Below are 25,610 nucleotides of genomic sequence, written 5' to 3' on the forward strand. Positions count from 1 at the left end.
ATTGTCCACACAATAACATTTCCGTAGGAAATGCTCAGGAGTTCTGGAGTCTCTGAAGGGGCTGAAAACATTGTTATAAGGAGAGATCTTTGATGCAATTTCTCTTTAGGTTGAGAGGTGGATGGAATATACAGCAGCCTGCCCTGGAGATTATTAGGATATCATTTGGGTATTCTTTAACATTTATTTTTGCAATTGTATAATTCTTGTTTACAAACAAGTGATGTAGATCATGTCGACCATAATGAACAGATGTGACTATAAGGAGTACAGCTACCACCCGTAGTGTCTTTTAATAGCAGGTTAGGAGAGCAAAACCCTAACCCCTTTCCTAACCTTAAGTCTCCTAACCTGCCACATTAATTCTCCTAACCTGCTACTAAAGTCTCTTCTGGTCGTAGATGTACTTCTTTTAGTCAGAACCATAATGACCCTGACACACGGGCAAGGGGAGGTGTGTCTGTGTCACACACGGCCACAGCACAAAACACTTGAATCCATTTATTTATTCAAATATCGAGTGTATTCTTTCAGATGTTTTATGTTTCCATTACATAATAAAAGGTCCACATATCATAGACCATATCATCATCATTTGACCACATCAAATAGAAAACATCGCTTAAACTTTATTGACAGAATATGATGCAAGCCATTGGAGTCATATTGTGACAGTATTGCGTTGTGTTGTTGAGAGTATTCCATGCTCTGTTTGACACAACATCTAGTACTCCTTCATCTTTTAAAAAGGGGTATTTGAAGACTCGCTTCATGACCATGGCTAGGTTAGCACATAGCTTATCCATTAGGACTGTATTTTAAACACACAGCGGGTAGTTCATCTCATGAGTCTCTTTCTTACTTATATGTGGACCATGCACTGCCTTTCCCTGGAAAATATATACTAGGAGAAAAAAAAAGATAATGAAATGTCCCATTCCAGCTGTCTGATCTACGCCAAGCCTTACAATAATTTTTACGAGGAGAAATGTTTAAAAGTGTACGATAATGATAATAATATGAACTAACTGAACATCAATGCTGCTGAAAGTAAAGCATGTAATAACAGCGGAGCACTTCATACAATGTATAGACAAAGTGGTCCTGGGATAGATCAAACAACTCTTCATAAAATATGATCCTACTGCTTCTAAGTACTAGAAAACAAGATATAGAAAGTTGAGAATGCTTTTGATAGTAAATAGAAAAACCCCACACATTTTTGCACATTTGTGGCACAGGAATATACAGTGATCAATAAACAAAATGACAAGCTTCACAATATCCATGGCTTTTTGTTAGTTTTTCTATATAATGCATACCCACCTTGAATTCAATGTGTCTTATTCCACAAAGGAGGAACGCATATGTACAATAAATACGTCATTATTATAACTACAGCCGTTCAAGATAATATTACCTGACAATTTCTTAAGTTAATTATATTTCTTGATTTTTCTTTTTCCCCATTTGTTTGTAAAAAAATGGTTAGAAATTAAATTGAATAGACAGGTCAGCAAAATGTAGTTTTTTAAATGTTTGAAACCTTACAAAAATGACATCTGAAAATGCTATTTTTCCTGTGTTTTTTTTCTTTACGTTCTATAAAACAAAAATGTTAAAATGGTGCATCTGGCATAGTTTGAGAAAGAGAGAAATATTGATGATGAAGTAATTCCATAACGCATACATACAACAAAGAGGACAAAGATAACTATCAAAAACAGTGAGGCTGAAAATCACCCACGGGTCACTGTTGTCCATCCCAAACAGTGATCTAGCTGTGGGGTGTTCTGTGTTATTGGACTACGGCAAACCCTGGGTCGTGTTCATTCGGCACGAACAGTAGGAAAGGTTTTCAGACGGACAACAGAAATGAACGCCCCTATAGGACAAGTGCAGGTAGTACTACCTCTGTTTAAAATATTTGCTTCAGTTTGGTGCTTACTGAACACGGCCAATACAACATCTGTTCCATCTGGGTGCAACAAAAATAGTGCTTATACTACTGTATATGGGAGTAAGGCTACCTAACTAGTTGGGATACTAAATGGATAAAATAGTAACATTCAGCACAAATACTTGAATGAACTTTGTCTTCCCTGTGTCTCAAAATATTGCACCTGCTTTTGAAGTTTATCATAAAGGGCAAGGAGTAATCCACTGCTCTCTGGCAATATGTTTAATGTTATGTTTTAAAACTGCAGGGTATAAGAGGCAATAACCAGGCAACTCCTGCTTGCAAGAAGAAAATTAAATTGGAATTAATATTTCCTGCTGCTTTAAAATGGATGCACTAGTATTTGTTACTTCCAAATGTTATCCTGAAATAGGCATTGCTGAAATAGAGCCACAATTATCATGAGATGGAACAATAATCAATTCAATAATAATCAATCAATTCACCCTGGATTCCTGGTGGACAGAAACAATATCCCTACTCTCTGTACCTAAGTGCTCTGCATGTACAGTCCTGTGCATTGGCATAACCCATCATGTACAGTAACAGTCAAAAGTTTGGACACACCTACTCATTCCAGGGTTTTTCTTTGATTTGACTATATTCTACATTGTATAATAATAGTGAAGACATCAAAACTATGAAATAACACATGTGAAATCATGTAGTAACCAGTGTTAAACAAATCTAAATATATTTTATATTTGAGATTCATCAAAGTAGCCACCCTTCGCCTTGATGACAGCTTTGCACACGCTTGGCATTCTCTCAACCAGCTTCATGAGTTAGTCACCTGGAATGCATTTCAATTAACAGGTGTGCCTTGTTAAAGGTTAATTTGTGGAATTTCTTTCCTTCTTAACGCGTTTGAGCTAATCAGTTGTGTTGTGACAAGGTAGGGTTGATATACTGAAGATGGTCTTTTTCCCAAATAGGGCTAAGTACATATTATGGCAAGAACAGCTCAAATAAGCAAAGAGACACGGCAGTCTATCATTACTTTAAGACATGAAGGTCAGTCAATCCAGAACATTTCAAGAACTTTGAAAGTTTCTTCAAGTGCAGTCACAAAAACCATCGAGCGATATGATGAAATTGGCTCTCATGAGGACCACCACAGGAAAGGAAGACCCAGAGTTACCTCTGCTGCAGAGGATAAGTTCATTACAGTTACCAGCCTCAGATTGCATACCAAATAAATACTTCACAGAGTTCAAGTAACAGACACATCTCAACATCAACTGTTCAGAGGAGACTGGTCTGATGTGTCCAAATTTAAGATTTTTGGTTCCAACCACCATGTCTTTGTGAGACGCAGAGTAGGTGGACAGATGATCTCTGCATGTGTGGTTCCCACCATGAAGCATGGAGGAGGTGATGTGATGGTGTGGGGTTGCTTTGCTGGTGACACTGTCAGTGATTTATTTAGAATTCAAGGCACACTTAACCAGCATGGCTCCCACAGCATTGTGCAGCGATACACCATCTCATCTGGTTTGCGCTTAGTGGGACTCATTTGTTTTTCAACAGGACAATGACCCAAAACACATCTACAGGCTGTGTATGGGCTATTTGACTAAGAAAGAGAGTGATGGAGTACTGCATCAGATGACCTGGCCTCCACAATCACCCGACCTAAACCCAATTGAGATGGTTTGGGATGAGTTGGACCGCAGATTGAAGGAAAAGCAGCCAACAAGTGCTCAGCATATGTGGGAACTCCTTCAAGACTGCTGGAAAAGTATTTCAGGTGAAGCTGGTTGAGAGAATGCTAAGAATGTGCAAAGCTGTCATCAAGACAAAGAGTGGCTACTTTGAAGAATCTCAAATATATTTTGATTTGTTTAACACTTATTTTGGTTACTACATGGTTCCATTGTGTTATTTCATAGTATTTTTCTTTCTTTTTACAAGAAAATAGCAAAAATAAAGAAAAACCCTTGAATGAGTAGGTATGTCCAAACTTTGACTGGTACTGTATATCCTGTAAATATCTCTTTCTATAGAACTGTTTGATTTATGTCGATATTCAAGTTGCATTTGTCATTCTGTATTTATTTATTGTCTCCTGTTCAAAGTACCTTTCAGATACGCAAACACTTCAGAAGACACCAAACATCTAAATAGCTTAGAGCAGGCTAAATAGCTTAGAGCAGGTTTAAAGCTAATAGCTAGCTAGCCACTCTCCCTGACCGTTTTCAAATGCCTCCCAGACACCATGGGGATAATGTTGACATAAGAAAGTTCAAATAGTATCTAAACGGAATCCATAACTTTGAATGACAGGGTAGAGTGAACAATAGAAAATCCTATTAGCTAAGAGATGAAAACAGGGGAGAGAGGGAACCCCTGTGCCTCTTCCCCCCCATTCCCACTCCTAAATAAGTACAAACCATGATCCTATGGGAAACGCCTTAGATTTTGAGTCTAAGGATGATCCCTCCCACCAAATCCAATACCTGTATCCTCTCCAATTAAATAAAAACCTTATTCATCTGATCTCTCAGTACGTTCACATGAGCTCTCGTCCAATCAAATCCCTCTAAATGATCTCTCCAATCAATACCCCATCAATTATATATGCTTTAGGATACTAACTCCTCAATTCCATCACTTCTGAACTACAGCCCCCAGGCTGCCTCAGATGAAAAGGTGAAAGGATACAGGGCAACTCTGCTATAGGTTCAGTTTCTGTGCCTTCATATCCAGTGGGAGTAGTATTTTTTCAGCGGTGCATCCAATCCAAGTCCAGATGGTGCATTGGGCTGTCTCTCTTTGTGGGATATGTATCCATCCTTGTTTCAACAATCCGTTAGAAAAGCATTGCTTCAGACAACTCTGGGGTCTCAATCATCCTCTTTTCTCCCCACAAATCTTTGAAGAAAGCTCAAAGGCTTGAGAGTATCAGGTCAAAGTTAAACCATCACAATCACCTTTTTAAAACAAAGGTTTGGCTGGTCTGGTAGAATTTCTCTTCCAATAATTCACAACCAAATGTGGAAAAACAGGGTGATGGTTGAATTCAGAAATCAGAGAAAGAGCAGGGATTTGAGAGTGGTGCAGTTCTCAAAAAGATAGCTTGGTAATTCCAGACATAACAAAGACTTGAGTTCGGTAAGGAAAGCTCAAGCGAGACAAAATATTGCTTCAAAAACAAGCACATAAATCCAAAACAAAAGACACCCCACACTCGGGACACTGCCACAAGCATATAAAGACAGGGGTTCTCCACAAAGATGGGCACGCTCATAACTGGTAGCGGCAATGTAGTAACAACATCCATAGCACTAATGACGATAGTAATAACAAGAGGAATTGAAAGGGGTTTGCATCACGTTCAAATGAAAAGTCATTTCAGAGTTTGGTGGCCTCTTTTGACTCGTTGATTGTGTTCTTCATACAGGTTAGTTTGGTAGGCACACTAACAGGCACTGCATGCGATGAGGGTTGAGGTGTGGTGTGGGGAAGGGTTGTGGTATTGCGTCGGGGCGGGGTGAGGTTCATTTCTGTCCGCTGATGGACTGGGATATGGAGCGAGGCGGGATCATGTCCAGCAGGTATTCCCTCTGGCGGTCAGCCAGGCTGGACCCCTTGTGGCCGACCACATTGCCTGGGTTCAGGTAGGCAATGTTCACCCCTGGAGAGGGAGGAAGAGGGAGGAAGGCAGTGTGAGACTGTCAGAAAGGCCTGCCTCAGCCCCATCCCCCGGTCTATAAAGTTATTTGGCTAATCTCAGCCCCATCCCAACCCCTGGTCCATACAGTTGTATGGCGGATTTCCGTCCCATCCCCAGCCCAACCCCTGGTTTATAAAGTTATTTGGCTGATCTCAGTCCCATCCCCTGGTCTATAAAGTTCTTTGGCTGATTGCACACCAATATCTCTCTACCTGTACATGACCATCTGATCATTTATCCCTCCAGTGTTAATCTGCAAAATTGTAATTATTCGCCTACCTCCTCATGCCTTTTGCACACAATGTATATAGACTCTCTTTTTTTTCTACTGTGTTATTGACTTGTTAATTGTTTACTCCATGTGTAACTCTGTGTTGTCTGTTCACACTGCTATACTTTATCTTGGCCAGGTCGCAGTTGTAAATGAGAACTTGTTCTCAACTAGCCTACCTGGTTAAATAAAAGTGAAATAAAATAAATAAAAATAAATAAATCTCAGTCCCATCCCCAGCCCAGCCCCTGGTCTATAAAGTTATTTGGCTGATCTCAGTCCCATCCTCAGCCCAACCCCTGGTCTATAAAGTTATTTGGCTGATCTCAGTCCCATCCTCAGCCCATCCCCTGGTCTATAAAGTTATTTGGCTGATCTCAGTCCCATCTCCAGCCCATCCCCTGGTCTATAAAGTTATTTGGCTGATCTCAGTCCCATCCTCAGCCCAACCCCTGGTCTATAAAGTTATTTGGCTGATCTCAGTCCCATCCTCAGCCCATCCCCTGGTCTATAAAGTTATTTGGCTGATCTCAGTCCCATCCTCAGCCCAGCCCCTGGTCTATAAAGTTATTTGGCTGATCTCAGTCCCATCCCCAGCCCAACCCCTGGTCTATAAAGTTATTTGGCTGATCTCAGTCCCATCCTCAGCCCAGCCCCTGGTCTATAAAGTTATTTGGCTGATCTCAGTCCCATCCTCAGCCCAGCCCCTGGTCTATAAAGTTATTTGGCTGATCTCAGTCCCATCCCCAGGTCTATAAAGTTATTTGGCTGATCTCAGTCCCATCCTCAGCCCTTCCCCTGGTCTATAAAGTTATTTGGCTGATCTCAGTCCCATCTCCAGCCCATCCCCTGGTCTATAAAGTTATTTGGCTGATCTCAGTCCCATCCTCAGCCCTTCCCTTGGTCTATAAAGTTATTTGGCTGATCTCAGTCCCATCCCCAGCCCAGCCCCTGGTCTATAAAGTTATTTGGCTGATCTCAGTCCCATCCCCAGCCCAGCCCCTGGTCTATAAAGTTATTTGGCTGATCTCAGTCCCATCCCCAGCCCAGCCCCTGGTCTATAAAGTTCTTTGGCTGATCTCAGTCCCATCCTCAGCCCAGCCCCTGGTCTATAAAGTTATTTGGCTGATCTCAGTCCCATCCTCAGCCCTTCCCCTGGTCTATAAAGTTATTTGGCTGATCTCAGTCCCATCCTCAGCCCATCCCCTGGTCTATAAAGTTATTTGGCTGATCTCAGTCCCATCCTCAGCCCATCCCCTGGTCTATAAAGTTATTTGGCTGATCTCAGTCCCATCCTCAGCCCAGCCCCTGGTCTATAAAGTTATTTGGCTGATCTCAGTCCCATCCCCAGCCCAACCCCTGGTCTATAAAGTTATTTGGCTGATCTCAGTCCCATCCTCAGCCCAGCCCCTGGTCTATAAAGTTATTTGGCTGATCTCAGTCCCATCCTCAGCCCAGCCCCTGGTCTATAAAGTTATTTGGCTGATCTCAGTCCCATCCCCAGGTCTATAAAGTTATTTGGCTGATCTCAGTCCCATCCTCAGCCCTTCCCCTGGTCTATAAAGTTATTTGGCTGATCTCAGTCCCATCTCCAGCCCATCCCCTGGTCTATAAAGTTATTTGGCTGATCTCAGTCCCATCCTCAGCCCTTCCCTTGGTCTATAAAGTTATTTGGCTGATCTCAGTCCCATCCCCAGCCCAGCCCCTGGTCTATAAAGTTATTTGGCTGATCTCAGTCCCATCCCCAGCCCAGCCCCTGGTCTATAAAGTTATTTGGCTGATCTCAGTCCCATCCCCAGCCCAGCCCCTGGTCTATAAAGTTCTTTGGCTGATCTCAGTCCCATCCTCAGCCCAGCCCCTGGTCTATAAAGTTATTTGGCTGATCTCAGTCCCATCCTCAGCCCTTCCCCTGGTCTATAAAGTTATTTGGCTGATCTCAGTCCCATCCCCAGCCCAGCCCCTGGTCTATAAAGTTATTTGGCTGATCTCAGTCCCATCCCCAGCCCAGCCCCTGGTCTATAAAGTTATTTGGCTGATCTCAGTCCCATCCTCAGCCCTTCCCCTGGTCTATAAAGTTATTTGGCTGATCTCAGTCCCATCCTCAGCCCATCCCCTGGTCTATAAAGTTATTTGGCTGATCTCAGTCCCATCCTCAGCCCATCCCCTGGTCTATAAAGTTATTTGGCTGATCTCAGTCCCATCCTCAGCCCAGCCCCTGGTCTATAAAGTTATTTGGCTGATCTCAGTCCCATCCCCAGCCCAACCCCTGGTCTATAAAGTTATTTGGCTGATCTCAGTCCCATCCTCAGCCCAGCCCCTGGTCTATAAAGTTATTTGGCTGATCTCAGTCCCATCCTCAGCCCAGCCCCTGGTCTATAAAGTTATTTGGCTGATCTCAGTCCCATCCCCAGGTCTATAAAGTTATTTGGCTGATCTCAGTCCCATCCTCAGCCCTTCCCCTGGTCTATAAAGTTATTTGGCTGATCTCAGTCCCATCTCCAGCCCATCCCCTGGTCTATAAAGTTATTTGGCTGATCTCAGTCCCATCCTCAGCCCTTCCCTTGGTCTATAAAGTTATTTGGCTGATCTCAGTCCCATCCCCAGCCCAGCCCCTGGTCTATAAAGTTATTTGGCTGATCTCAGTCCCATCCCCAGCCCAGCCCCTGGTCTATAAAGTTATTTGGCTGATCTCAGTCCCATCCCCAGCCCAGCCCCTGGTCTATAAAGTTCTTTGGCTGATCTCAGTCCCATCCTCAGCCCAGCCCCTGGTCTATAAAGTTATTTGGCTGATCTCAGTCCCATCCTCAGCCCTTCCCCTGGTCTATAAAGTTATTTGGCTGATCTCAGTCCCATCCCCAGCCCAGCCCCTGGTCTATAAAGTTATTTGGCTGATCTCAGTCCCATCCCCAGCCCAGCCCCTGGTCTATAAAGTTATTTGGCTGATCTCAGTCCCATCCTCAGCCCAGCCCCTGGTCTATAAAGTTATTTGGCTGATCTCAGTCCCATCCCCAGCCCAGCCCAGCCCCTGGTCTATAAAGTTATTTGGCTGATCTCAGTCCCATCCCCAGGTCTATAACGTTCTTTGGCTGATCTCAGTCCCATCTCCAGCCCAACCCCTGGTCTATAAAGTTATTTGGCTGATCTCAGTCCCATCCCCAGGTCTATAAAGTTATTTGGCTGATCTCAGTCCCATCCTCAGCCCAGCCCCTGGTCTATAAAGTTATTTGGCTGATCTCAGTCCCATCCTCAGCCCAGCCCCTGGTCTATAAAGTTATTTGGCTGATCTCAGTCCCATCCTCAGCCCAGCCCCTGGTCTATAAAGTTATTTGGCTGATCTCAGTCCCATCCCCAGCCCAACCCCTGGTCTGTTTACTCACCAGGGATGCTGTAGAGCTGGCGGCGGTTGTCGTGATGCTGCTGCTGCTGCTGCTGTGCCCGGCTGTGCCCACTAGTGCCCAGCTGTCCACTGCGCTTTCCAGTCATGCCCAGCAGGCTGCTGGCCACCGAGAGCTGGGAGGCCTGGGCGAAGTTGGAGAGGACACCCCGGGCCGAGCCAGACAGACCCCGTTGGAGGGAGGCCTGTGACTGGGTCACCTGGGGCTGTGGCGCCTGGAGGTCACACACACACATATCAGATGGAGAGTCCATTTGTCAGCACGGGACATCCTCAACAACTAAAGGGGGTGTGATGATGGTTGGGGAAATGTGAAAGTATCAATGCACATTCCAACCCTTGCTTGTAAATACACTTCCCAATTGATTTTGTGATTGCTTTTTAACGACCACTCAAACACATGCCAGTCCAGTTCAAAATGTCAACAATGGCATATGTGGTTTTTGATATACCTCAATTTCAATGCCCCCCCTTAGACGGGGATTAAAGACAGAAGAGAAATTGATCATTGCACAAGACGGTGGTACATTTTTGTAAAGTTTTAAAAAGTTCAGATTTAATTCATTTGAAGTGTTTACAAAGTAACTCAGCCAGTCGCTCCCGAAAATGTACAACCAAATCTTATAAATAGGGGGTTTAATATTACACAAGACGGAGGTTTATATGGTTTATAAGCTATAATTCAGTCAATATTTGATCAATTAAAAAAAGATTGATCAAGTATCAATTATGCAGCTGTTACAATTGGACCTTTCATCAACTTTGCTGAACAATGCTAGATGACAGGGTGTCTGTTGCAGCAGGTAGCACTTACTAACAGCGGTGACAGTGACATACCTGTCTGTGTGTGTGATGTCTGCTCATAGACTCCGCCTTACTGACGCTCGGAACAGTTTGAGCTGAACTGGTGGCAAGAGCGGCTTGCAACTGGATTCTCTGCTCAATCTCCTGTGACACATTTAGTAAAATATGGTTACACACACACACACACACACACACACACACACACACACACACACACACACACACACACACACACACACACACACACACACACACACACACACACACACACACACACACACACACACACACACACACACACACACACACACTCCCTATAAACAATGGTTGCCTGAACAGAGCAACGGGGAACCAATGGAATGCTGACCTGCTCCTGCTGTAGAGCCTTGACGAAGGCGTTCTTCAGCCTATTGGTGTGCTCGGCCTTCAGTGCCTTCTTCTGATTGGACGACATACAGGTCTCGCAAAGTATGCGCCCACCCTTCTCCTGCTTCCAGTGAGGGGTGAAGTCCGTCTTGCACTGGGCACACGAGAAGGGCTCCATGGAGGAGGGCAAACGCAGTTTGCCTAAAGAGAGAGCCACAAGAGTTCAATGAGGGGGGAAGAGCCCAATTCCAAACCAACTCATCTGATAACATTGTTGGTTTGATGGTTGTGTGCAGGACAAATGGCTAGCTAGGCATCAGCAAAAGGGTTCCAGTTCCTTCCCTCACCCTGACTGTCAATGACACTCTGCACAACCTCCTCCAGGCCCACCATGTAGATAAACTCGCTGTTGGCCGCTGACGGCAGGAAGTGGAGGAGCGGCGCTGGCGGCTTGGGAGGAGGGATCTCCAGCAGGGTTTTCTCCAGCTGCTTCCTCAGGGCAAGTTTGGCGGCTGCCTGACTGCTGGCTGTGTCTGCCATGGAGGAGCCCACCAATGTCCCCCCTGGGCTGTGTGTGGCTGAGGGGCTGGCTGCCCCCACCCCCGACACCCCGCTGACTCCTCCCGCGGCTCCGGCCGCCTGCATTTGGGTCAGGTTCATGTAGATGGCAGAGGAGGAGGAGGAGCCAGAGCGCTGAGAAGCTGCCACCTGCTGGGTGGAAGACTGCAAGTAAACACAGAGAACCATACCCGTCATTCAGAACAGTGGTTTTACGTTTAAGTCTGATGGCACGACAGCTACATTTATCTGCTAAAAATGATACAACAACCCTCAAAACCTGGCATCTGAGTGGAAGCAACTGATTTTGAACCTCTATGACAGTGGTATTCAAACTTTCCCAGCACTTTTTCTATGGACATACCCTGTCCATAGACTGCTTACAGATTAAGGAACCAAATATGTGATTTTGTAATTTGGGTAAACTATCCCTTTAGTTTGAGAGAACCAATAAATACAATTGAATTAGTTAGCATTAAAAAGTTTGCATTATCCCCCATAATAATCTGTACTCTTATTTCATTATTTTCCACTGCTCTATGATGATTATGACCAATAACAGGGATGACGTTGGGGTTTTACCTGCTGGTAGCTAATGGCGTTGTTAGAGCTGCCAGTCAAGGAGCGCATGCCACCCTGCTTCTGCTGTGCCAGCCTCTGGCCCTGCAGCTGGGCAGGGTTGGGCGCTATCACCCTGCTCTGTGACATCATCATCTGAGACATGGAGCTGTTGGTGGCTGACCTGATCACCGAGTGACCCTGGGGGAGGAAAGAGGAGAAGAAGGAGGAAGAGAAGGAGAAAAAGATCATAAATAAGACATGGATGGTGTTTTTTGTCGGGTTTTCAGTGTCCTGTCATTTTCCTGCTCATATTCACCAGAGATGATTTAAGAGGGTAATGCCTCTTCATACCACGAGATGGCACCACTGTGCTATTATTGAAACAGGAGACTGCTTTATTGTGAGATGGTTCTCAAGCAAAATATTAAAAATCATTGTTCAATCCCATCCCCCAACTTTGGCTTCCTTGCGCCTGCCCAACTTGCATTGTGACCGACCCAAGGCACAAAGGGAACCCAAAGATAACCAGTACTGTAGCCCACCTGTGCAATGCTGTAGCCCACCTGTGCAGTGCGATGGTTCTGGGGCTCTGGGGTGTGGTGGCCAGGGCGACCAGACATCTTGCTCATGCTCTGAGCACCGTGGACGACACCGCTCTGGAAGGCAGACGCTGTGTTCTGGACCACAGAGACCTGAGGGGGACGGAGGGTAGAGGTGATAGAGGGGTCAAACATAGAATAATACTAATGTAATAAGGTTATTTACCTGACACTTTTATCCTAAGCAACTTATAGGTAAGCCCTTTTCACTCTATATTGGGTGAATATAGCAGATTTGGTCACTGATATGCGCATTAATTGGATAGCAGTATAGTAACATACTATACATTACGTCAGAGCTCTGGGTATCCGTTTTAAAGCGGTATATTTAATTTTATTTAACCTTTATTTAACTAAGCAAGTCAGTTGGGGGTGTAACGCTCTGGGTGTAGAGGGTGCAAAGTCAGGCGCAGAAAGCAGAGAGTACAGGGTAGTGCTATTTATTGCACACACGGCGAACATAAGTCACCCCACGAAACACAGGGCGCACACAAAACAAATGCCCCAAACACGGGGACTCAAACAGTCCGGAGAAAAACCCACGAACGAGACACGTCAACATCGAACGTGCTCAGAGCAACACAAAACAATCCCACACAAGGAGCAGGCGGGCCTACTGGCTAACATAGCCCGACTAATCAGCCTACACACAAAACAGGTGAAACCAATAAACAGAAAGGGGAAAAGGGATCAGTGGCAGCTAGTAGGCCGGTGACGCCGAGCGCCACCCAAACAGGAAGGGGAGCCACCTTCGTTCGGTAGGAGTCGTGACAGGGGGCTGGGATTAAAAATAAAAATATAGGACAAAACACACAACAAGAGAGACACCACAACACTACATAAAGAGAGACCTAAGACGACAACATAGCATGGCAGCAACACATGACATGGGAATCAACTGACAGACATTCCAAGCGGGAGCACCACCTGCAACAAGAAGATGCCCCCATCCTTCGTGCCAATTGGGTTACTTTGGCATTAATGATTGTTATGTTTGATGTACAATTACGGCGTCATACCCTGGGTTGTTGTTCTGAACAGAAGGAGCCTATATTCGGCGTAATGTGAAGAAAATGATCTGTGAATTAGCACCCGAATGCACCCATGGCTCCATTCCATGCGCACCAAAAATTCTGTTCCTCTGAAGTGCCTTGTGAAAGCCTAACACTAAAAATCAGATTATAGAACTTCGCTACTCATGTTGGCAATATAATAATCTTTAAAATATGCACACCTAACCCTGATTGCAATTTGTAAATGGACCATTTTTGGATTGCATTAACAACAGTAATTGTGTGATGGTGTGGATGCGGGGCTGTGTTCCAAACCCCCAAAATACAAGGGTGCTTGCTTCAGTTCCTTAACAGTACAGCTAGGAGAGCTCAAAAGAGAATCTAATTGTTGAAGGCTCTTTCCTTGTCTCATAAACGTGTATTTAAATGACTTATGAACTTTGCACACATAGGTGTGGTGTGTAGCAACTTGGAGACACCAATTTGACCTCTGACCCTGAAATTGTTTTGTCTTATACTGCATCTACCCCAAATGTTGCATGGATATTCTCATTGTGTTATTGAATGTGTCCAGAGTATTTCCATATTTCTTTATCAACAAATGCTGCAGAAAGTACAATAAATGTCAAATGCAGATAAAATGAACCGCGTAATGTTTGGATTCTTGTGTCAGGTGAACTGTTTGTTTCCCCATAATCTCTAAAGTGTTCCCTTTCAATTGCTACAATGGTTATGCATATGCTTCTTTTTTATGTTTAGGCCCTATCCGTATAGGCCAATTCCCCCGAGTGTAAAGTGTTAATGCATAAGCAGTACGTCAGTGAGAAAAGGATGAGTGAGTGAGAGAGTGATGAGTGCAGTGGCTGAGAGAATAAGAGAGGGTTGAGTGTAGTGGCTGAGAGAGAGAGAGAGAGAGAGAGAGAGAGAGATGAGTGTGGTGGCTGAGAGTGTGACAGAGTGAGCAGTGGATGCCAGAGGGATGAGCGAGTGAATGACTGAAGCAGATGAGTATAGAGGATGGATGGGACAGCATTGGGTGGGTGACTGACTGACCTTCTGCACCAGGTTCTCCTTCTGCATCTGGCTCTGCCTCAGCTTCTTCAGGAGCACCAGCCTGGCCTCCTCCAGCCTCAGCTCCTCTCTCAGAGCCCTGATCATCTTCTGCCTCTCCTCCCCTGTCTTACCCTGAAGCACACACATAGAAACAAATGAGCACACATACTGTACCCACTTCTGCCATTCCTCTCCATACCCACATATACAACTATAAAACATTTTATCTATTCTACTTGGTTTTTGTGTATAGATTATGTGTTATAGCTGATACCAATGATGTATAGATGATATAATGTATTATAGCTAATACCAAATTAATATCTGTACTGTTTGCCTACAGTGTCTCAAAACTATCTGAGTGGTCCACAATGTATTTTTTTTAAATGAATGTATTAACTCTACACAACTATGCACTATTCTAACACTCATACACACAAAAAGACAATATGCACATACTTCAACATTTGTCAAGACTGCGCTAATATGCGCTGTAACACACACACACACACCCTAAACATCTCCAGGTTCGCTGCCCTCAGGCGTTCTTCCCCTTGGCTGGGCCCTCTTGGACTGGACGCCTCATTGTCTGACAGGACGATCACATCAGGGGAGGGTGTGTGTCGCTCCCGGTCCGTGTCACTGTGGAGGAACACACACACTTTCAACTCTGACTGACTGATTCTTAATTGTAAGAAGGATTTCTATTTTCCCTCCTATCCTCTTGTACTCCCTCCCCCTCTCTCCTCCTCCACTCACCCTTTCCGGGCGCTGAAATCCACTGGCTCCTCGCCCATGTTCTCCTTCCCGCTCTTTCCCACCATGCCATGGGCTCCCACAACCTGACCACGGAGGCTCCCATTGGTCTTCTCCTCATAAGCCCCTCCCCCTGAAGATCCATGACCCTTGACCTCACCCCTTAGGGCCCCGCCTCCTGAGACCCCTCCCAATCCTCCCCCCTCCAGGCCGGCCAGGTCCTTGCGTTTCAGATAGGCCAGCATCTTGAGGCGCTCCATGGCTTGGTGGCCCTCCATCTTGATGCGTTTGGAGAGCAGCTCATCTCGCTCACTGCTCGTGGCGCTGCCTGCAGGTGAGGAGGAGTCCAGGCCTCGCTTCAGCAGGCTCAGCCGCACCGCCTCCTCATTCAGTCGCTCCATACTGGACTGGATGGATGAAAAAGAGAGACAGGGATAAAGAGATGGAGAGAAGTACATAGGAAATCTCTTAAGTTAGCCATGATTATTTGTCCTAATGTGGCCGATGTGAAATGGCTAGCTAGTTAGCGGTGGTGCGCGCTAGTAGTGTTTCAGTCGGTGACGTCACTTGCTCTGCAAGGGCCGCGGCTTTTGTGGAGCGATGGGTAACGATGCTTCGTGAGTGACTGTGGTTGATGTGTGCAGAGGGTCCCTGGTTCGAGCCCAGGTTGGGGCGAGGAGAGGGACGGAAGCTATACTGTTACACTAAGATAAAAAAAATATGATTATGACATATATTGAAATGTGCAACTCAAACAATGAAAACCTCTACTCAAGCAAAGAAAGAAGATATCTTCACTTGTACGTACAGTGGGCATACTTGAGCTAATGATACACTAGCAATTTTACTTATTTTCACTAGTACATTGGTACTGGAATTTGTCAACTAACAAACGAGCAACAAAGAACTCAACCTACTGTCAGTCAAATCAACAATGGCAATGCAGACATAAGGATAACTAGATTTAGCAAACGTTTTGCTTCACAATTCTAAGCTCGTAAGTGTAAATGGTATTCATCAAGCTATCCAGCTAGTTTAACATACAAAAAAACTATCTAAAAGAAAAACGAAAAAGGCTAGCTAGCAAATTAGCCTGTTAGTCTGATTGACATAGCATGGGTTTCGGTTAGCATGCTAATGACGATTAGCATGCACCCCGGGGTGGATATATGTCCATTAACATGACAAACTGAATACAGTAAAACACTGAGTGTACAAAACACTAGGATCACCTGCTCTTTCAATGACATTAACTGACCAGGTGAATCGAAATGAAAGCCATGATCCCTTATTGATGTCCCCTGTTAAATCCACTTCAATCAGTGTAGAATCTACACTGTAGATGAACGGGAAGAAACAGGTTAAAGAAGGATTTTTAAGTCTTGAGACATGGATTGCGCCATTCAGAGGGTGAATGGGCAATGCAAAATATTTAAGTGCCTTTGAACAGGGTATGGTAGTAGGTGCCAGGCGCACTGGTTTGAGTGTATCAATAACTGCAACGCTGCTGGGTTTTTCACACTCAACAGTTCCTATGTGTATCAAGAATGGTCCACCACCCAAAGGACATCCAGCCAACTTGACACAACTGTGGGAAGCATTGGAGTCAACATGGGCCAGCATACCTGTGGGACCCTTTCGACTGATCAAAATTCCTCAGCTTATAATAAGTTGCTCATTTTCAATGGAAAAAAAAAAAATGTTGCAGCAGCCACAGTGAAGGATAGCTGACAGGTCTGCTGCTCTCCCACCATATTGTTTGTTTTGCCACCTCAGACAGCGCTAACAGTTATCTGTTATTACCCCTGTCCCATAACCATAGACTAGCAGCAGGCTAACACAGTACAGCACACACAGCTATCCTATTGAATTAAGAGTCAAATAAGCATGTGTAACAACTGTTACAACTCCAATAATCACTATTCATACGTCTATCCTAAAAGTTCATATTTCCATCAAAGCCAACAGAAAACAATGGGAGAAATACTTTCTGTCCTTTAACATGGTTGCAGGTACAGAAAAAGGCACACACACATTTTTTCCTTCCTGACCTTCTCCAGTCTGAGTTTAAGGGGTATGTAATATGATATGTACCCAAGACAAAACATGCTTGAGGGCTTTATGTATCTATATGGATGTATACTGTACCGTGTGTGTGTGTGTGTGTGTGTTACTGTAACATGCTTGGGCACACATGCACACACATGCGCATAGAGACAGTCAATTAATTCATATGTCATGTCCTCTATCAGGCCCTGAAATGGTTCACCGTGTGTGTGTGCAAATCCGATTGTATTTGACACACTTGAGTCATACAAAGGTTGGTTGAGGATGCACAGGCAGACAATGTAGGTTGTGCCACAGGGAGTTAGTTTGCCCTGCAACTTCAACCAATGATACGCTTGAAGAAGTTGGAGAGGGATGAGGATTGGCCAGGAAGAGGGGGGGAGGGGTTGTCAGGGGACTAGGATGGTGGACTGGTTATAATTAGAGCATAATGCCTTGCTATGTAGAAATGGTAGCACTCTTGTGTACACACACTAACACACACATACTACCACACCCATTTATAAGGGAACACACATAGTACGCTTTTTCAATGTAGCAATTAATAAATACAAAAAAATATGTTTACTACTCTCTCTCTCCAGGTCCAGAGAGTCATCATGCATGAGACATGGAAGTTACCACGTCCTTTACAAAAGGAAAAAGGAAGTGTTAACCCACATAGAAAACTGTGGAGAGAGAGAGAGACAGAGAGAGCAAGAGCGAGAGAGATGAGGAGAAGGTAGAATAGTGAGTAAGTGTGAGTAAAACCAAACGTGGCTAACAAGCCAATCAGAATTTTCTTGTGGTGTGTGTTTTTGTGTCTCTGTGTGTACATGTGACCATCTTTACCCAGCACCTCTTGCCCCCCCCCCCCCCCCTTCTCTGTCCCTATTGCTCCTTATATAATGTGATGACTGTTTCCCTCAGCTGCAACAAACCACCATCTATCTCTCTCTCCCACCAGTCTCCTCCCACAGCGCCCAACCCCAACACGCATCGACACACATGCACGCACACACACACCACACTCTGGGCACGCTGCCAAACAACACAAGTCAGACGCCTCCATACCGCGAGAGGAAGAGAGGAGGAAGAAAAAGGGGGTGCTAAGATGGAAGGATGGTAAACGAGAGGGGATGATCAGCATAAGCACAGACACACACAGACATACATAAACAGCACACAGACAGACACAGACAAACAGACAGACAGTCAGACTAACATTCCCCAAAGCTACATAATCATTATCCTGCAAAGTGAATCTACTGTTGAAGTGATGTAGAGGTTGGACAAAAATACATTCTACTGGGACCAGCACCCTCGGATAAAAGATGCAGTGATATACAAAAATCTGTCTTACTGTCCTTTCTCTTTTATACAATGATCATATTGGCATTCAAAATAAACAATCCTACAGGGACAACGGACAGACTGCTATGATACAGTATATATATCATAGTCACTGTAGCCTATATCCTGTAAAAGAGAGCTACACAATACAAGACTTTGACACAGTAACAGATAAAGAAAGATATGTACAGTATTCTTCAGCCATACCCAGCCCTGTGAGAAGACACGCACACACGGACGCACACACACACACACACACGCACACTGGGATTTCAGAGACCATGCCAACATAAGGCTCCTTTGTTCCCGTTCCTCAACCCCCACCCCTCCTCTATTTTCCTACAGTTGTGTGATGCCAACAAAGCACCCGTATAAACACTCCCCTCCCCCCCCCTTCCCTGTCCTGACTCCACTTCCCTCCATCCATCCCTCAAAAAACACTGGGGAGAAAATACAACTTTGTTTTATCGTAAACATATGCTGCATAGTTGTGTTTGCAAGACCCCGAGGGGGGAAGGGAAGTGACGAATAAGGGCTTATGTCGTACTGTTGGCAATATAGTCCCAAGGGCTTTGATTTATGTAGGGACCAAGTATGTGCATGTACGTGGTGAATGAGGAGTAGATTACAAACAGAGATGTGATTTACTTCTTTAACCTTATTGTTGCTTGGTAGTGCAGAAGCAGCTTTTAGAAACCCACCAATCTCGGCCTAACCTGTCAATGAGAGAGCACAGGTTGTATGCAAATAATGAAGTACTGATGATCGCCACACTTTTGACAACACATTGTTAGCAAGGTGCAACCGAATGGAAGAAAGGAATCAGCCATGATCCCATCCATGTCCTGACTTAATGTGGGAGAACCCTGAGCTAAATTCTGAAAAAACACCAACACCAAAAAATCTTGTTTTAGCCTTTGTTCCAACATAATACCATATAGCAGTGGATCCCAAACTGTGGGTCAGGACCAGGTGGATCGCGTGATTACATTTTTTTGCGCATTGCACATATTTAGAAATACATTTTTGGAATGGAAAAACGCTTTCAGTGTCAACTTAAATGACTAAAAGCAAATAGAAAGTATGTAGAAAAGATAATGGACCTATAGAATAGCCTATAATCTTTGAGAACATACAACAAAATAAATGCTAGACTATCAGGCCCCCATTCATTTTGTTATCATGTTTGAGCATAAGAACACAGCATTAGACATGCAAAAATGTGTAGAATTGCAGGAGATTAGCTAATAACAGCAACAAAAAGAATCTCAGCTCCATGGCAACATTTGTAGAATAGCTGGAAATTAGGTTTAAAAATATAAATGTGTCTGTCCTCTGCTAAGGCGATATTTTTTACTTATTCTTTGGTCTGTGTAATATTAAAACGAGCTACTTTTATGTGTGTTGTGTTGTGATACTTTCATAAACTTTCATAATTGCCCCCGAGGGGATAAATAAAGTTGTATTTAATTTAAATTAATATGTACTGTCAGACTGAATCCCTAGAATGACTCTAAGGCTAATCTAAAAATTCTATCATCATTATAAATCACCATTATTACTATAATAATATGTAATGATCCGTTCATAAAGAACATGGGTGGTTCATGCCGGGTCACTGTGGTCATTAGGAGGGAATCAAACACAATCATATCTAACTCCATTCAAGATCAGTGTGTTTACGGGGGCGAGGAGAGAAATTAGGACAGGACACAAATAATTAACAGGGCCTTAAGTTTATCTATCTCATAAATGTAGCCTGATGAAAACTGTATTGACTGAAAAGAAAGGGGGAAATATATGAGGACATGGCAGTGATGGCATCAGGGGTTGTTGTCTACAACCAATAGGGTTTCATCACACGATCAACCCCAGAGTACAGAGGGTTCCTGACATGAGACTGGTTAGGAAACAGTGTCCATGGGAAACCAAGGGGTAGCTGGTCACCTTGACAAAAAAGTCAGATAAAAAAAAATAAAAAATAAAAAAACAGAATCTATTCAATTGGATGAATCCATTTACTCACACAATGAATCTAGCACAAAGCAAATGCAAAACACACACAAACACACAGTCCAACATTACACTGTGATATCATATCACACCTGTTAGTGTCAGATCACATAATCCAGACAAACGAACCTACACACTGTCACCCACACCCATCCTCCTGCTCCCACTACACTACAACAACACTTAGGAGGCCCAGTTCTTCATCACACAACACTTATCACATGGTTGCCATGGCAACTATGGCCTGTCTATTTATAGACCGCACCACTAATCAATTTAATTTCTGCGGTTGCCTAAGCAAAGGAGGGAGCAAGGGACAAAGGGAGCAAGAAGAAGAGGAGGAGAGAGCAGAGATGTCAGAGTTTTGTATTCTGTTTACAGTGGAGATGCTGCATTTCTTAGAAAGACATCCATACCTTTGTCCTAATGATACGTCAATCACATTTATTTATAAAGCCCTTCTTACATCAGCTGATGTCACAAAGTGCTGTACAGAAACCCAGCCTAAAGCCCCAAACAGCAAGCAATGCAGATGTAGAAGCACGGTGGCTAGGAATAACTCCCAAGAAAGGCCGGAACCTAGAAAGAAACCTAGAAAGGAACCAGGCTATGAGGGGTGGCCAGTCATCTTCTGGCTGTGCCAGGTGGAGATAATAACAGAACATGGCCAATATGTTCAAATGTTCATAGATGACCAGCAGGGTCAAATAATAATAATCACAGTGGTTGTGCAACAGGTTAGCAGCACCTTAGGAGTAAATGTCAGTTGGCTTTTCATAGCCGAACCATGATTGATTGAGACAGGTTTGTTAAGAGGATTTTGAAATGGACCAAGATGGACAGACATGTACATGCATATTATGAAAACGGGCAATTCCACAGGTAACGATGCTGAGACTCCGATTTTTCACTTTAACCCTATCAGTCCCAAGACCCCAACATCAATTGTTGGGATGTTTATTATATTAAGCCAATTAAGTGTTTTAGGCCTACCGTTTTATTTTCAGGACAACCATTGCGCACAAGTAAAACTCAAATCAGTTTGACAAACAGTTGCATTCATGAGTTTTATTGACAAATGTCAATTTAAAAAAAATGGTCAGCCAAAGAAAAAACCTGATAAAATGGAATGCTGTAAGTACAGAAATTGTTTGCTCACTGAGAAATTAATATTCAGCTAGTCAGTGACAACTGTGTGGAGTTTGGAGTTTGTGACCGCAACTATGTGAGCTTATTACAGCATATTACGCTTGTGAGCGTCATAGAGCAAAACATGCTACATGTGTTTGTGAGGGTCTCAGCCTTCCATAGATAGCTTTTAGTAGTTCGTAGCACAAATCATTCTGACGTTTTTATAAAAAGATCCGTCCCTGGGCCCCTTCGGGATCCGCCCTTGTCTCACAAACACCGCTCTAGCTCAGCCCCTGTTAATCATACATACTCGTTTTTTTTTATTTAACCTTTATTTAACTTGGCAAGTCAGTTGAGAACAAATTCTGATTTACAATGACGGCCTACCCCGGCCAAACATGGACAACGCTGGGCCAATTGTGTGCCGCCCTATAGGACTCCCAATCACAGCCCGGATGTGATACAGCCTGGATTCAAACTAGGGATTGTAGTGTTGCCTTTTGCACTGAGATGCAGTGCCTTAGACCGCTGCGCCACTCAGAGCATGATGGTCTGTAGGTCAAACACATGATGTTTAAAGGAGGTCAAAAGTCCAAAACGTGACGATGGGACTCATTGGGTTAAAATGTATGCCAAACTAAAACCAACGATTGCAAAGTTAAACAAACCAAAACATTATATGCACAAGGATGAGTTTGAACAATTTCCACAGAAAATGTTACAAAAACACATTTAGCTGAAGAACAGTGCAGATGCAAAGTTCGGTAAAAGAAGGACGGCACAAAAGAGCACAACCCATCATTCTGCATTTGCATTGTTCATGTGTTTTTCTAACATTTTCAGTGGAAATTGTTTAAGTAGTCATTCTGAATTGTTGTATTGTTTGTATAGCTTTGCAATCATTGGTTTTTGTTTGGCATACATTTTAAAGTGAAACATGTCAGTCTCAGCATCATTCTGTTACCGTGGAATTGCCCATACACAAATGCATTGCATCTGCCGTAAGGCCTATCCCATCTAGGTAGATAAGGCCTAGCCTATAACATGGGTCACAGAGTTGGGCCCCCTGTCCCTTTAAGAACAAGAGTCACCCATTATCTCTCCTTTCTGTTCCCCTGTGGTGCCAAGCACTGTCCTAACGCGCTAGCCAGTCTGAGCCGGTCTATAACCTCAGGATATGGAATGATCTCTTAATATGAGGCCTTTAGTGACGTCACACGGGGGAGAGAGAGAGGTGGGTATGTGTGTGGGGGGCAGGCGTACAAACGCATGATGTGCAAAATTCAGATTAGTTCTATGGAGTTTGTATTGTGGACGCCTTTCAAACCATCCACACTGCTTCTAACCTACATTAACCCACACATCGTCTGTCAACCACCCATGTCAGGGTTTGTGTTGTGATGATGATGTGAGGTATATGAACCCTAAAGAGTTGCCAGTTCGGGTCCCACTTCAGTTCAACCCTGGCTGTGCTCCTTTAATGGCACACTTCAGTCCAATTTGCTTCTGGAGATAAAGAGCCCAAGAGAAGGTGAAGCCAGGAGATCTACAAATGGAGACTAGAATGACAGAAGAGCACGTAGACAACCACCTGTCCATCCCCTTACTGCATTTCTATTCCAAAAATAAAATGTATGGCAGAGGAATCTCCAAACTTTCATCTCACCTGCAAAAGTCAAAGTCAACTAGACAAGTTCTTCTAGGAATAAATCATCAGGAACGTGACAGTCAAAATGTGTCATAAATCAAAGATTTGGGCTTTTTGTCTGTTTGTTACGGTTCGTTATATCTTTGTATAATTCAGTTTAACTGAATAGGGGTGGTACGGTCTCTGTTTGACCTCCATGAGTAAATGCCATGATAGTTTGAACAAGTAGTTCTCAAGGATGGAAAAGATTTACTATTGGATTCCTGGAAAAAGTGGCACTGACTAGTGAAACATTGTCCCTCTGTGTTGGTCACAAAAAAACAGAGGTAAAGTCTAACCCTAGTGGGAATAAATACAAAAAGTTACAAAATGATAATAAAACACGTACATACACAAAATAGATTATCTGCTTATCTATTGGTTTTCACAAGTGACATTTCTGATGCAAAAATACATCAATTGACCTGTCACTGAAACATACATTAACCTGTCATACATTGACCTGCCACTGAAATGTTCATGAAACTCAAAGAAAAAAACGAAGTTGACACCAGCTGAACAAAATTTGATTAAAGTCAACTGATAAGAACTCTGATAATCTGGTTGCCCCACGTATCACTACAGGCATTCACTGATTCCTTCAACAGCACTTGTCATCGCCAACCATGGTGGCCATTTGCATAGGGCTAGGAAACAAGTTGAGAGGGTGAACACGTCTTCACTTACGTAAATGGCTGATGCATTTTGAATTAATTTTATTGTATGACATATGTACAACACTTCATGCCATTTGTCTCCAGTTCGCGCAAAAAATATCCTTCATATTCACAAACTCGATCGTAGCAACGTTGATAAATATATTTCAACAATCAAATTACAACCATCGGTTTCAGATTAACATTTTGTTCATAACGACACCACGAAGACGCATTTTCCCCCCAACCAATCTAGTTTAACCTCAAGGGACTCGAGATTAAACAATAAAAGTATTCTATCAATATGATCCGCGCTCACTGTATCATTTATTGCTATAATGTAAACAAATTTGGAACGTTAAAACATTATCAACGTTTGTGTCCGCTGTTTTAGGCAGACCTCTCTCATTACCTACATTTTTGAACTACAAATAACGGCAAAGCGCATCACTATTAACCCAATAGAACTACTATGTAACCGTTATTTCGCTCCTCATCTCACATTGTCCCAGTACTTCAGTTGGACTGAAGTCTGGAGTCTCATCACATCTAGAACCATGATCCGGGCATTGAGGTTTTTAGTTAAACTTCACTTCAGATAGGCCGCGGCAAAATCCTCGGTCTCACCTGACTCGCCTTCACCCCGCAGGTTCCACTGGCTTCGGTTTTGGCTTTGGGATCCTGGGGCGCTGCAGTAAACACTCACAACCAGTCAGTCCCCGGCACTGGCAGGCAATACAAAAGCGCTGATTGGGCCCCGACAAGCTCTCACGCTCTCTGTCCGTAACCAGACAGACAAATTATTGGACCGCGCTTGTGTCACTGACGCGCCTCTACTCAAAGGTGTATGTTGTTGTCTGGAGGGGAGAAAAGAGGAGAAATTGACCGAGATGCCCATCCTGTGAACAATACAACATTTAGGCTATATGCCATCAAAAATGTGACATATGCTCATGTCGTCAGTTATTCTAGTGTAGACATCACGTCGAATTAATTGATTGTAGCCTACTGGGCCTACTTTGATGCATTTATACTATTTTTAGTCAAGGGACAATTTTGTAAGGTTTTTGTAGCCTATTTATTATGCAATCACTTGGACCTTATGTTAAACATATTTCACGGCTGAGGTAAGCTACCAGTATGGGACCCGCATTCAGCATGCCCGGTCTAACAATAAACAAAGGTCATTTAATTGCCATGAGTAAAACACTTAATGGCCTACATGCAAATCTGCATGCATTTTAATTGGCATTCCAAGTTTTGTAAGCTACCATTAAACATAAAGATTATCAGCCCTATGCTTCTACAATTTAGCTGAACAAATACTGTTAAACCATTGTCTATTGTCTATTATTCTGCACAGGATGCTGCCTGGAAGCTATTGACCGAAATGCTAACTGTGCCCTCTAGTGGCTACCTGGTAGTATTGCGCGGGCACATTACTGTATAGTAGAAGCTCAGTGACTTTCAACGTGGCACGGTCATTGGATGCCACCTTTCCAACAAGTCAGTTTGTCAAATGTATGCCCTGCTAGAGCTGCCCCGGTCAAAGTACAGTTATTGTGAAGTGGAAATGTCTAGGAGCAATAACCACTCAGCCGCGAAGTGGTGGGCCTCACAAGCTCAAAGAACAGGACCGTCAAGTGCTGAAGTGCGTAAATATCATCTGTCCTCGGTTGCAACACTCACTGTCAAGTTCCGAATTGCTTCTGG

At 43.8% G+C, this 25,610-nt stretch overlaps 1 protein-coding gene across 6 annotated transcripts; it reads right to left on the reverse strand.

The window, feature by feature from the left end:
• Positions 1-488: 488 nt before the first annotated feature.
• Positions 489-24,636, reverse strand: LOC139424704 (transcriptional repressor p66-beta-like). 6 transcript variants are annotated; one of them, XM_071176834.1, is made up of 11 exons: positions 24,525-24,635; positions 15,015-15,418; positions 14,768-14,897; positions 14,256-14,387; positions 12,154-12,282; positions 11,612-11,788; positions 10,819-11,179; positions 10,473-10,672; positions 10,139-10,249; positions 9,285-9,516; positions 489-5,597 (listed from the first exon to the last, which is right to left on the reverse strand). In XM_071176834.1, exons 2-11 carry the CDS (start codon positions 15,410-15,412, stop codon positions 5,461-5,463), a joined length of 2,007 nt encoding a protein of 668 aa, XP_071032935.1. In that variant the 5' UTR covers positions 15,413-15,418; positions 24,525-24,635; the 3' UTR covers positions 489-5,460. The 6 variants fall into 6 exon arrangements, with proteins under 6 accessions (XP_071032935.1, XP_071032927.1, XP_071032918.1 ...); XM_071176826.1 differs by having other exon boundaries at positions 612-5,597; positions 10,819-11,182; positions 24,525-24,636; XM_071176817.1 differs by having other exon boundaries at positions 612-5,597; positions 10,819-11,194; positions 24,525-24,636.
• Between the last annotated feature and the right edge of the window lie 974 nt (positions 24,637-25,610).

Source organism: Oncorhynchus clarkii, chromosome 2 (assembly GCF_045791955.1).
Source record: "Oncorhynchus clarkii lewisi isolate Uvic-CL-2024 chromosome 2, UVic_Ocla_1.0, whole genome shotgun sequence".
NCBI classification, from domain to species: Eukaryota; Metazoa; Chordata; class Actinopteri; order Salmoniformes; family Salmonidae; genus Oncorhynchus; species Oncorhynchus clarkii.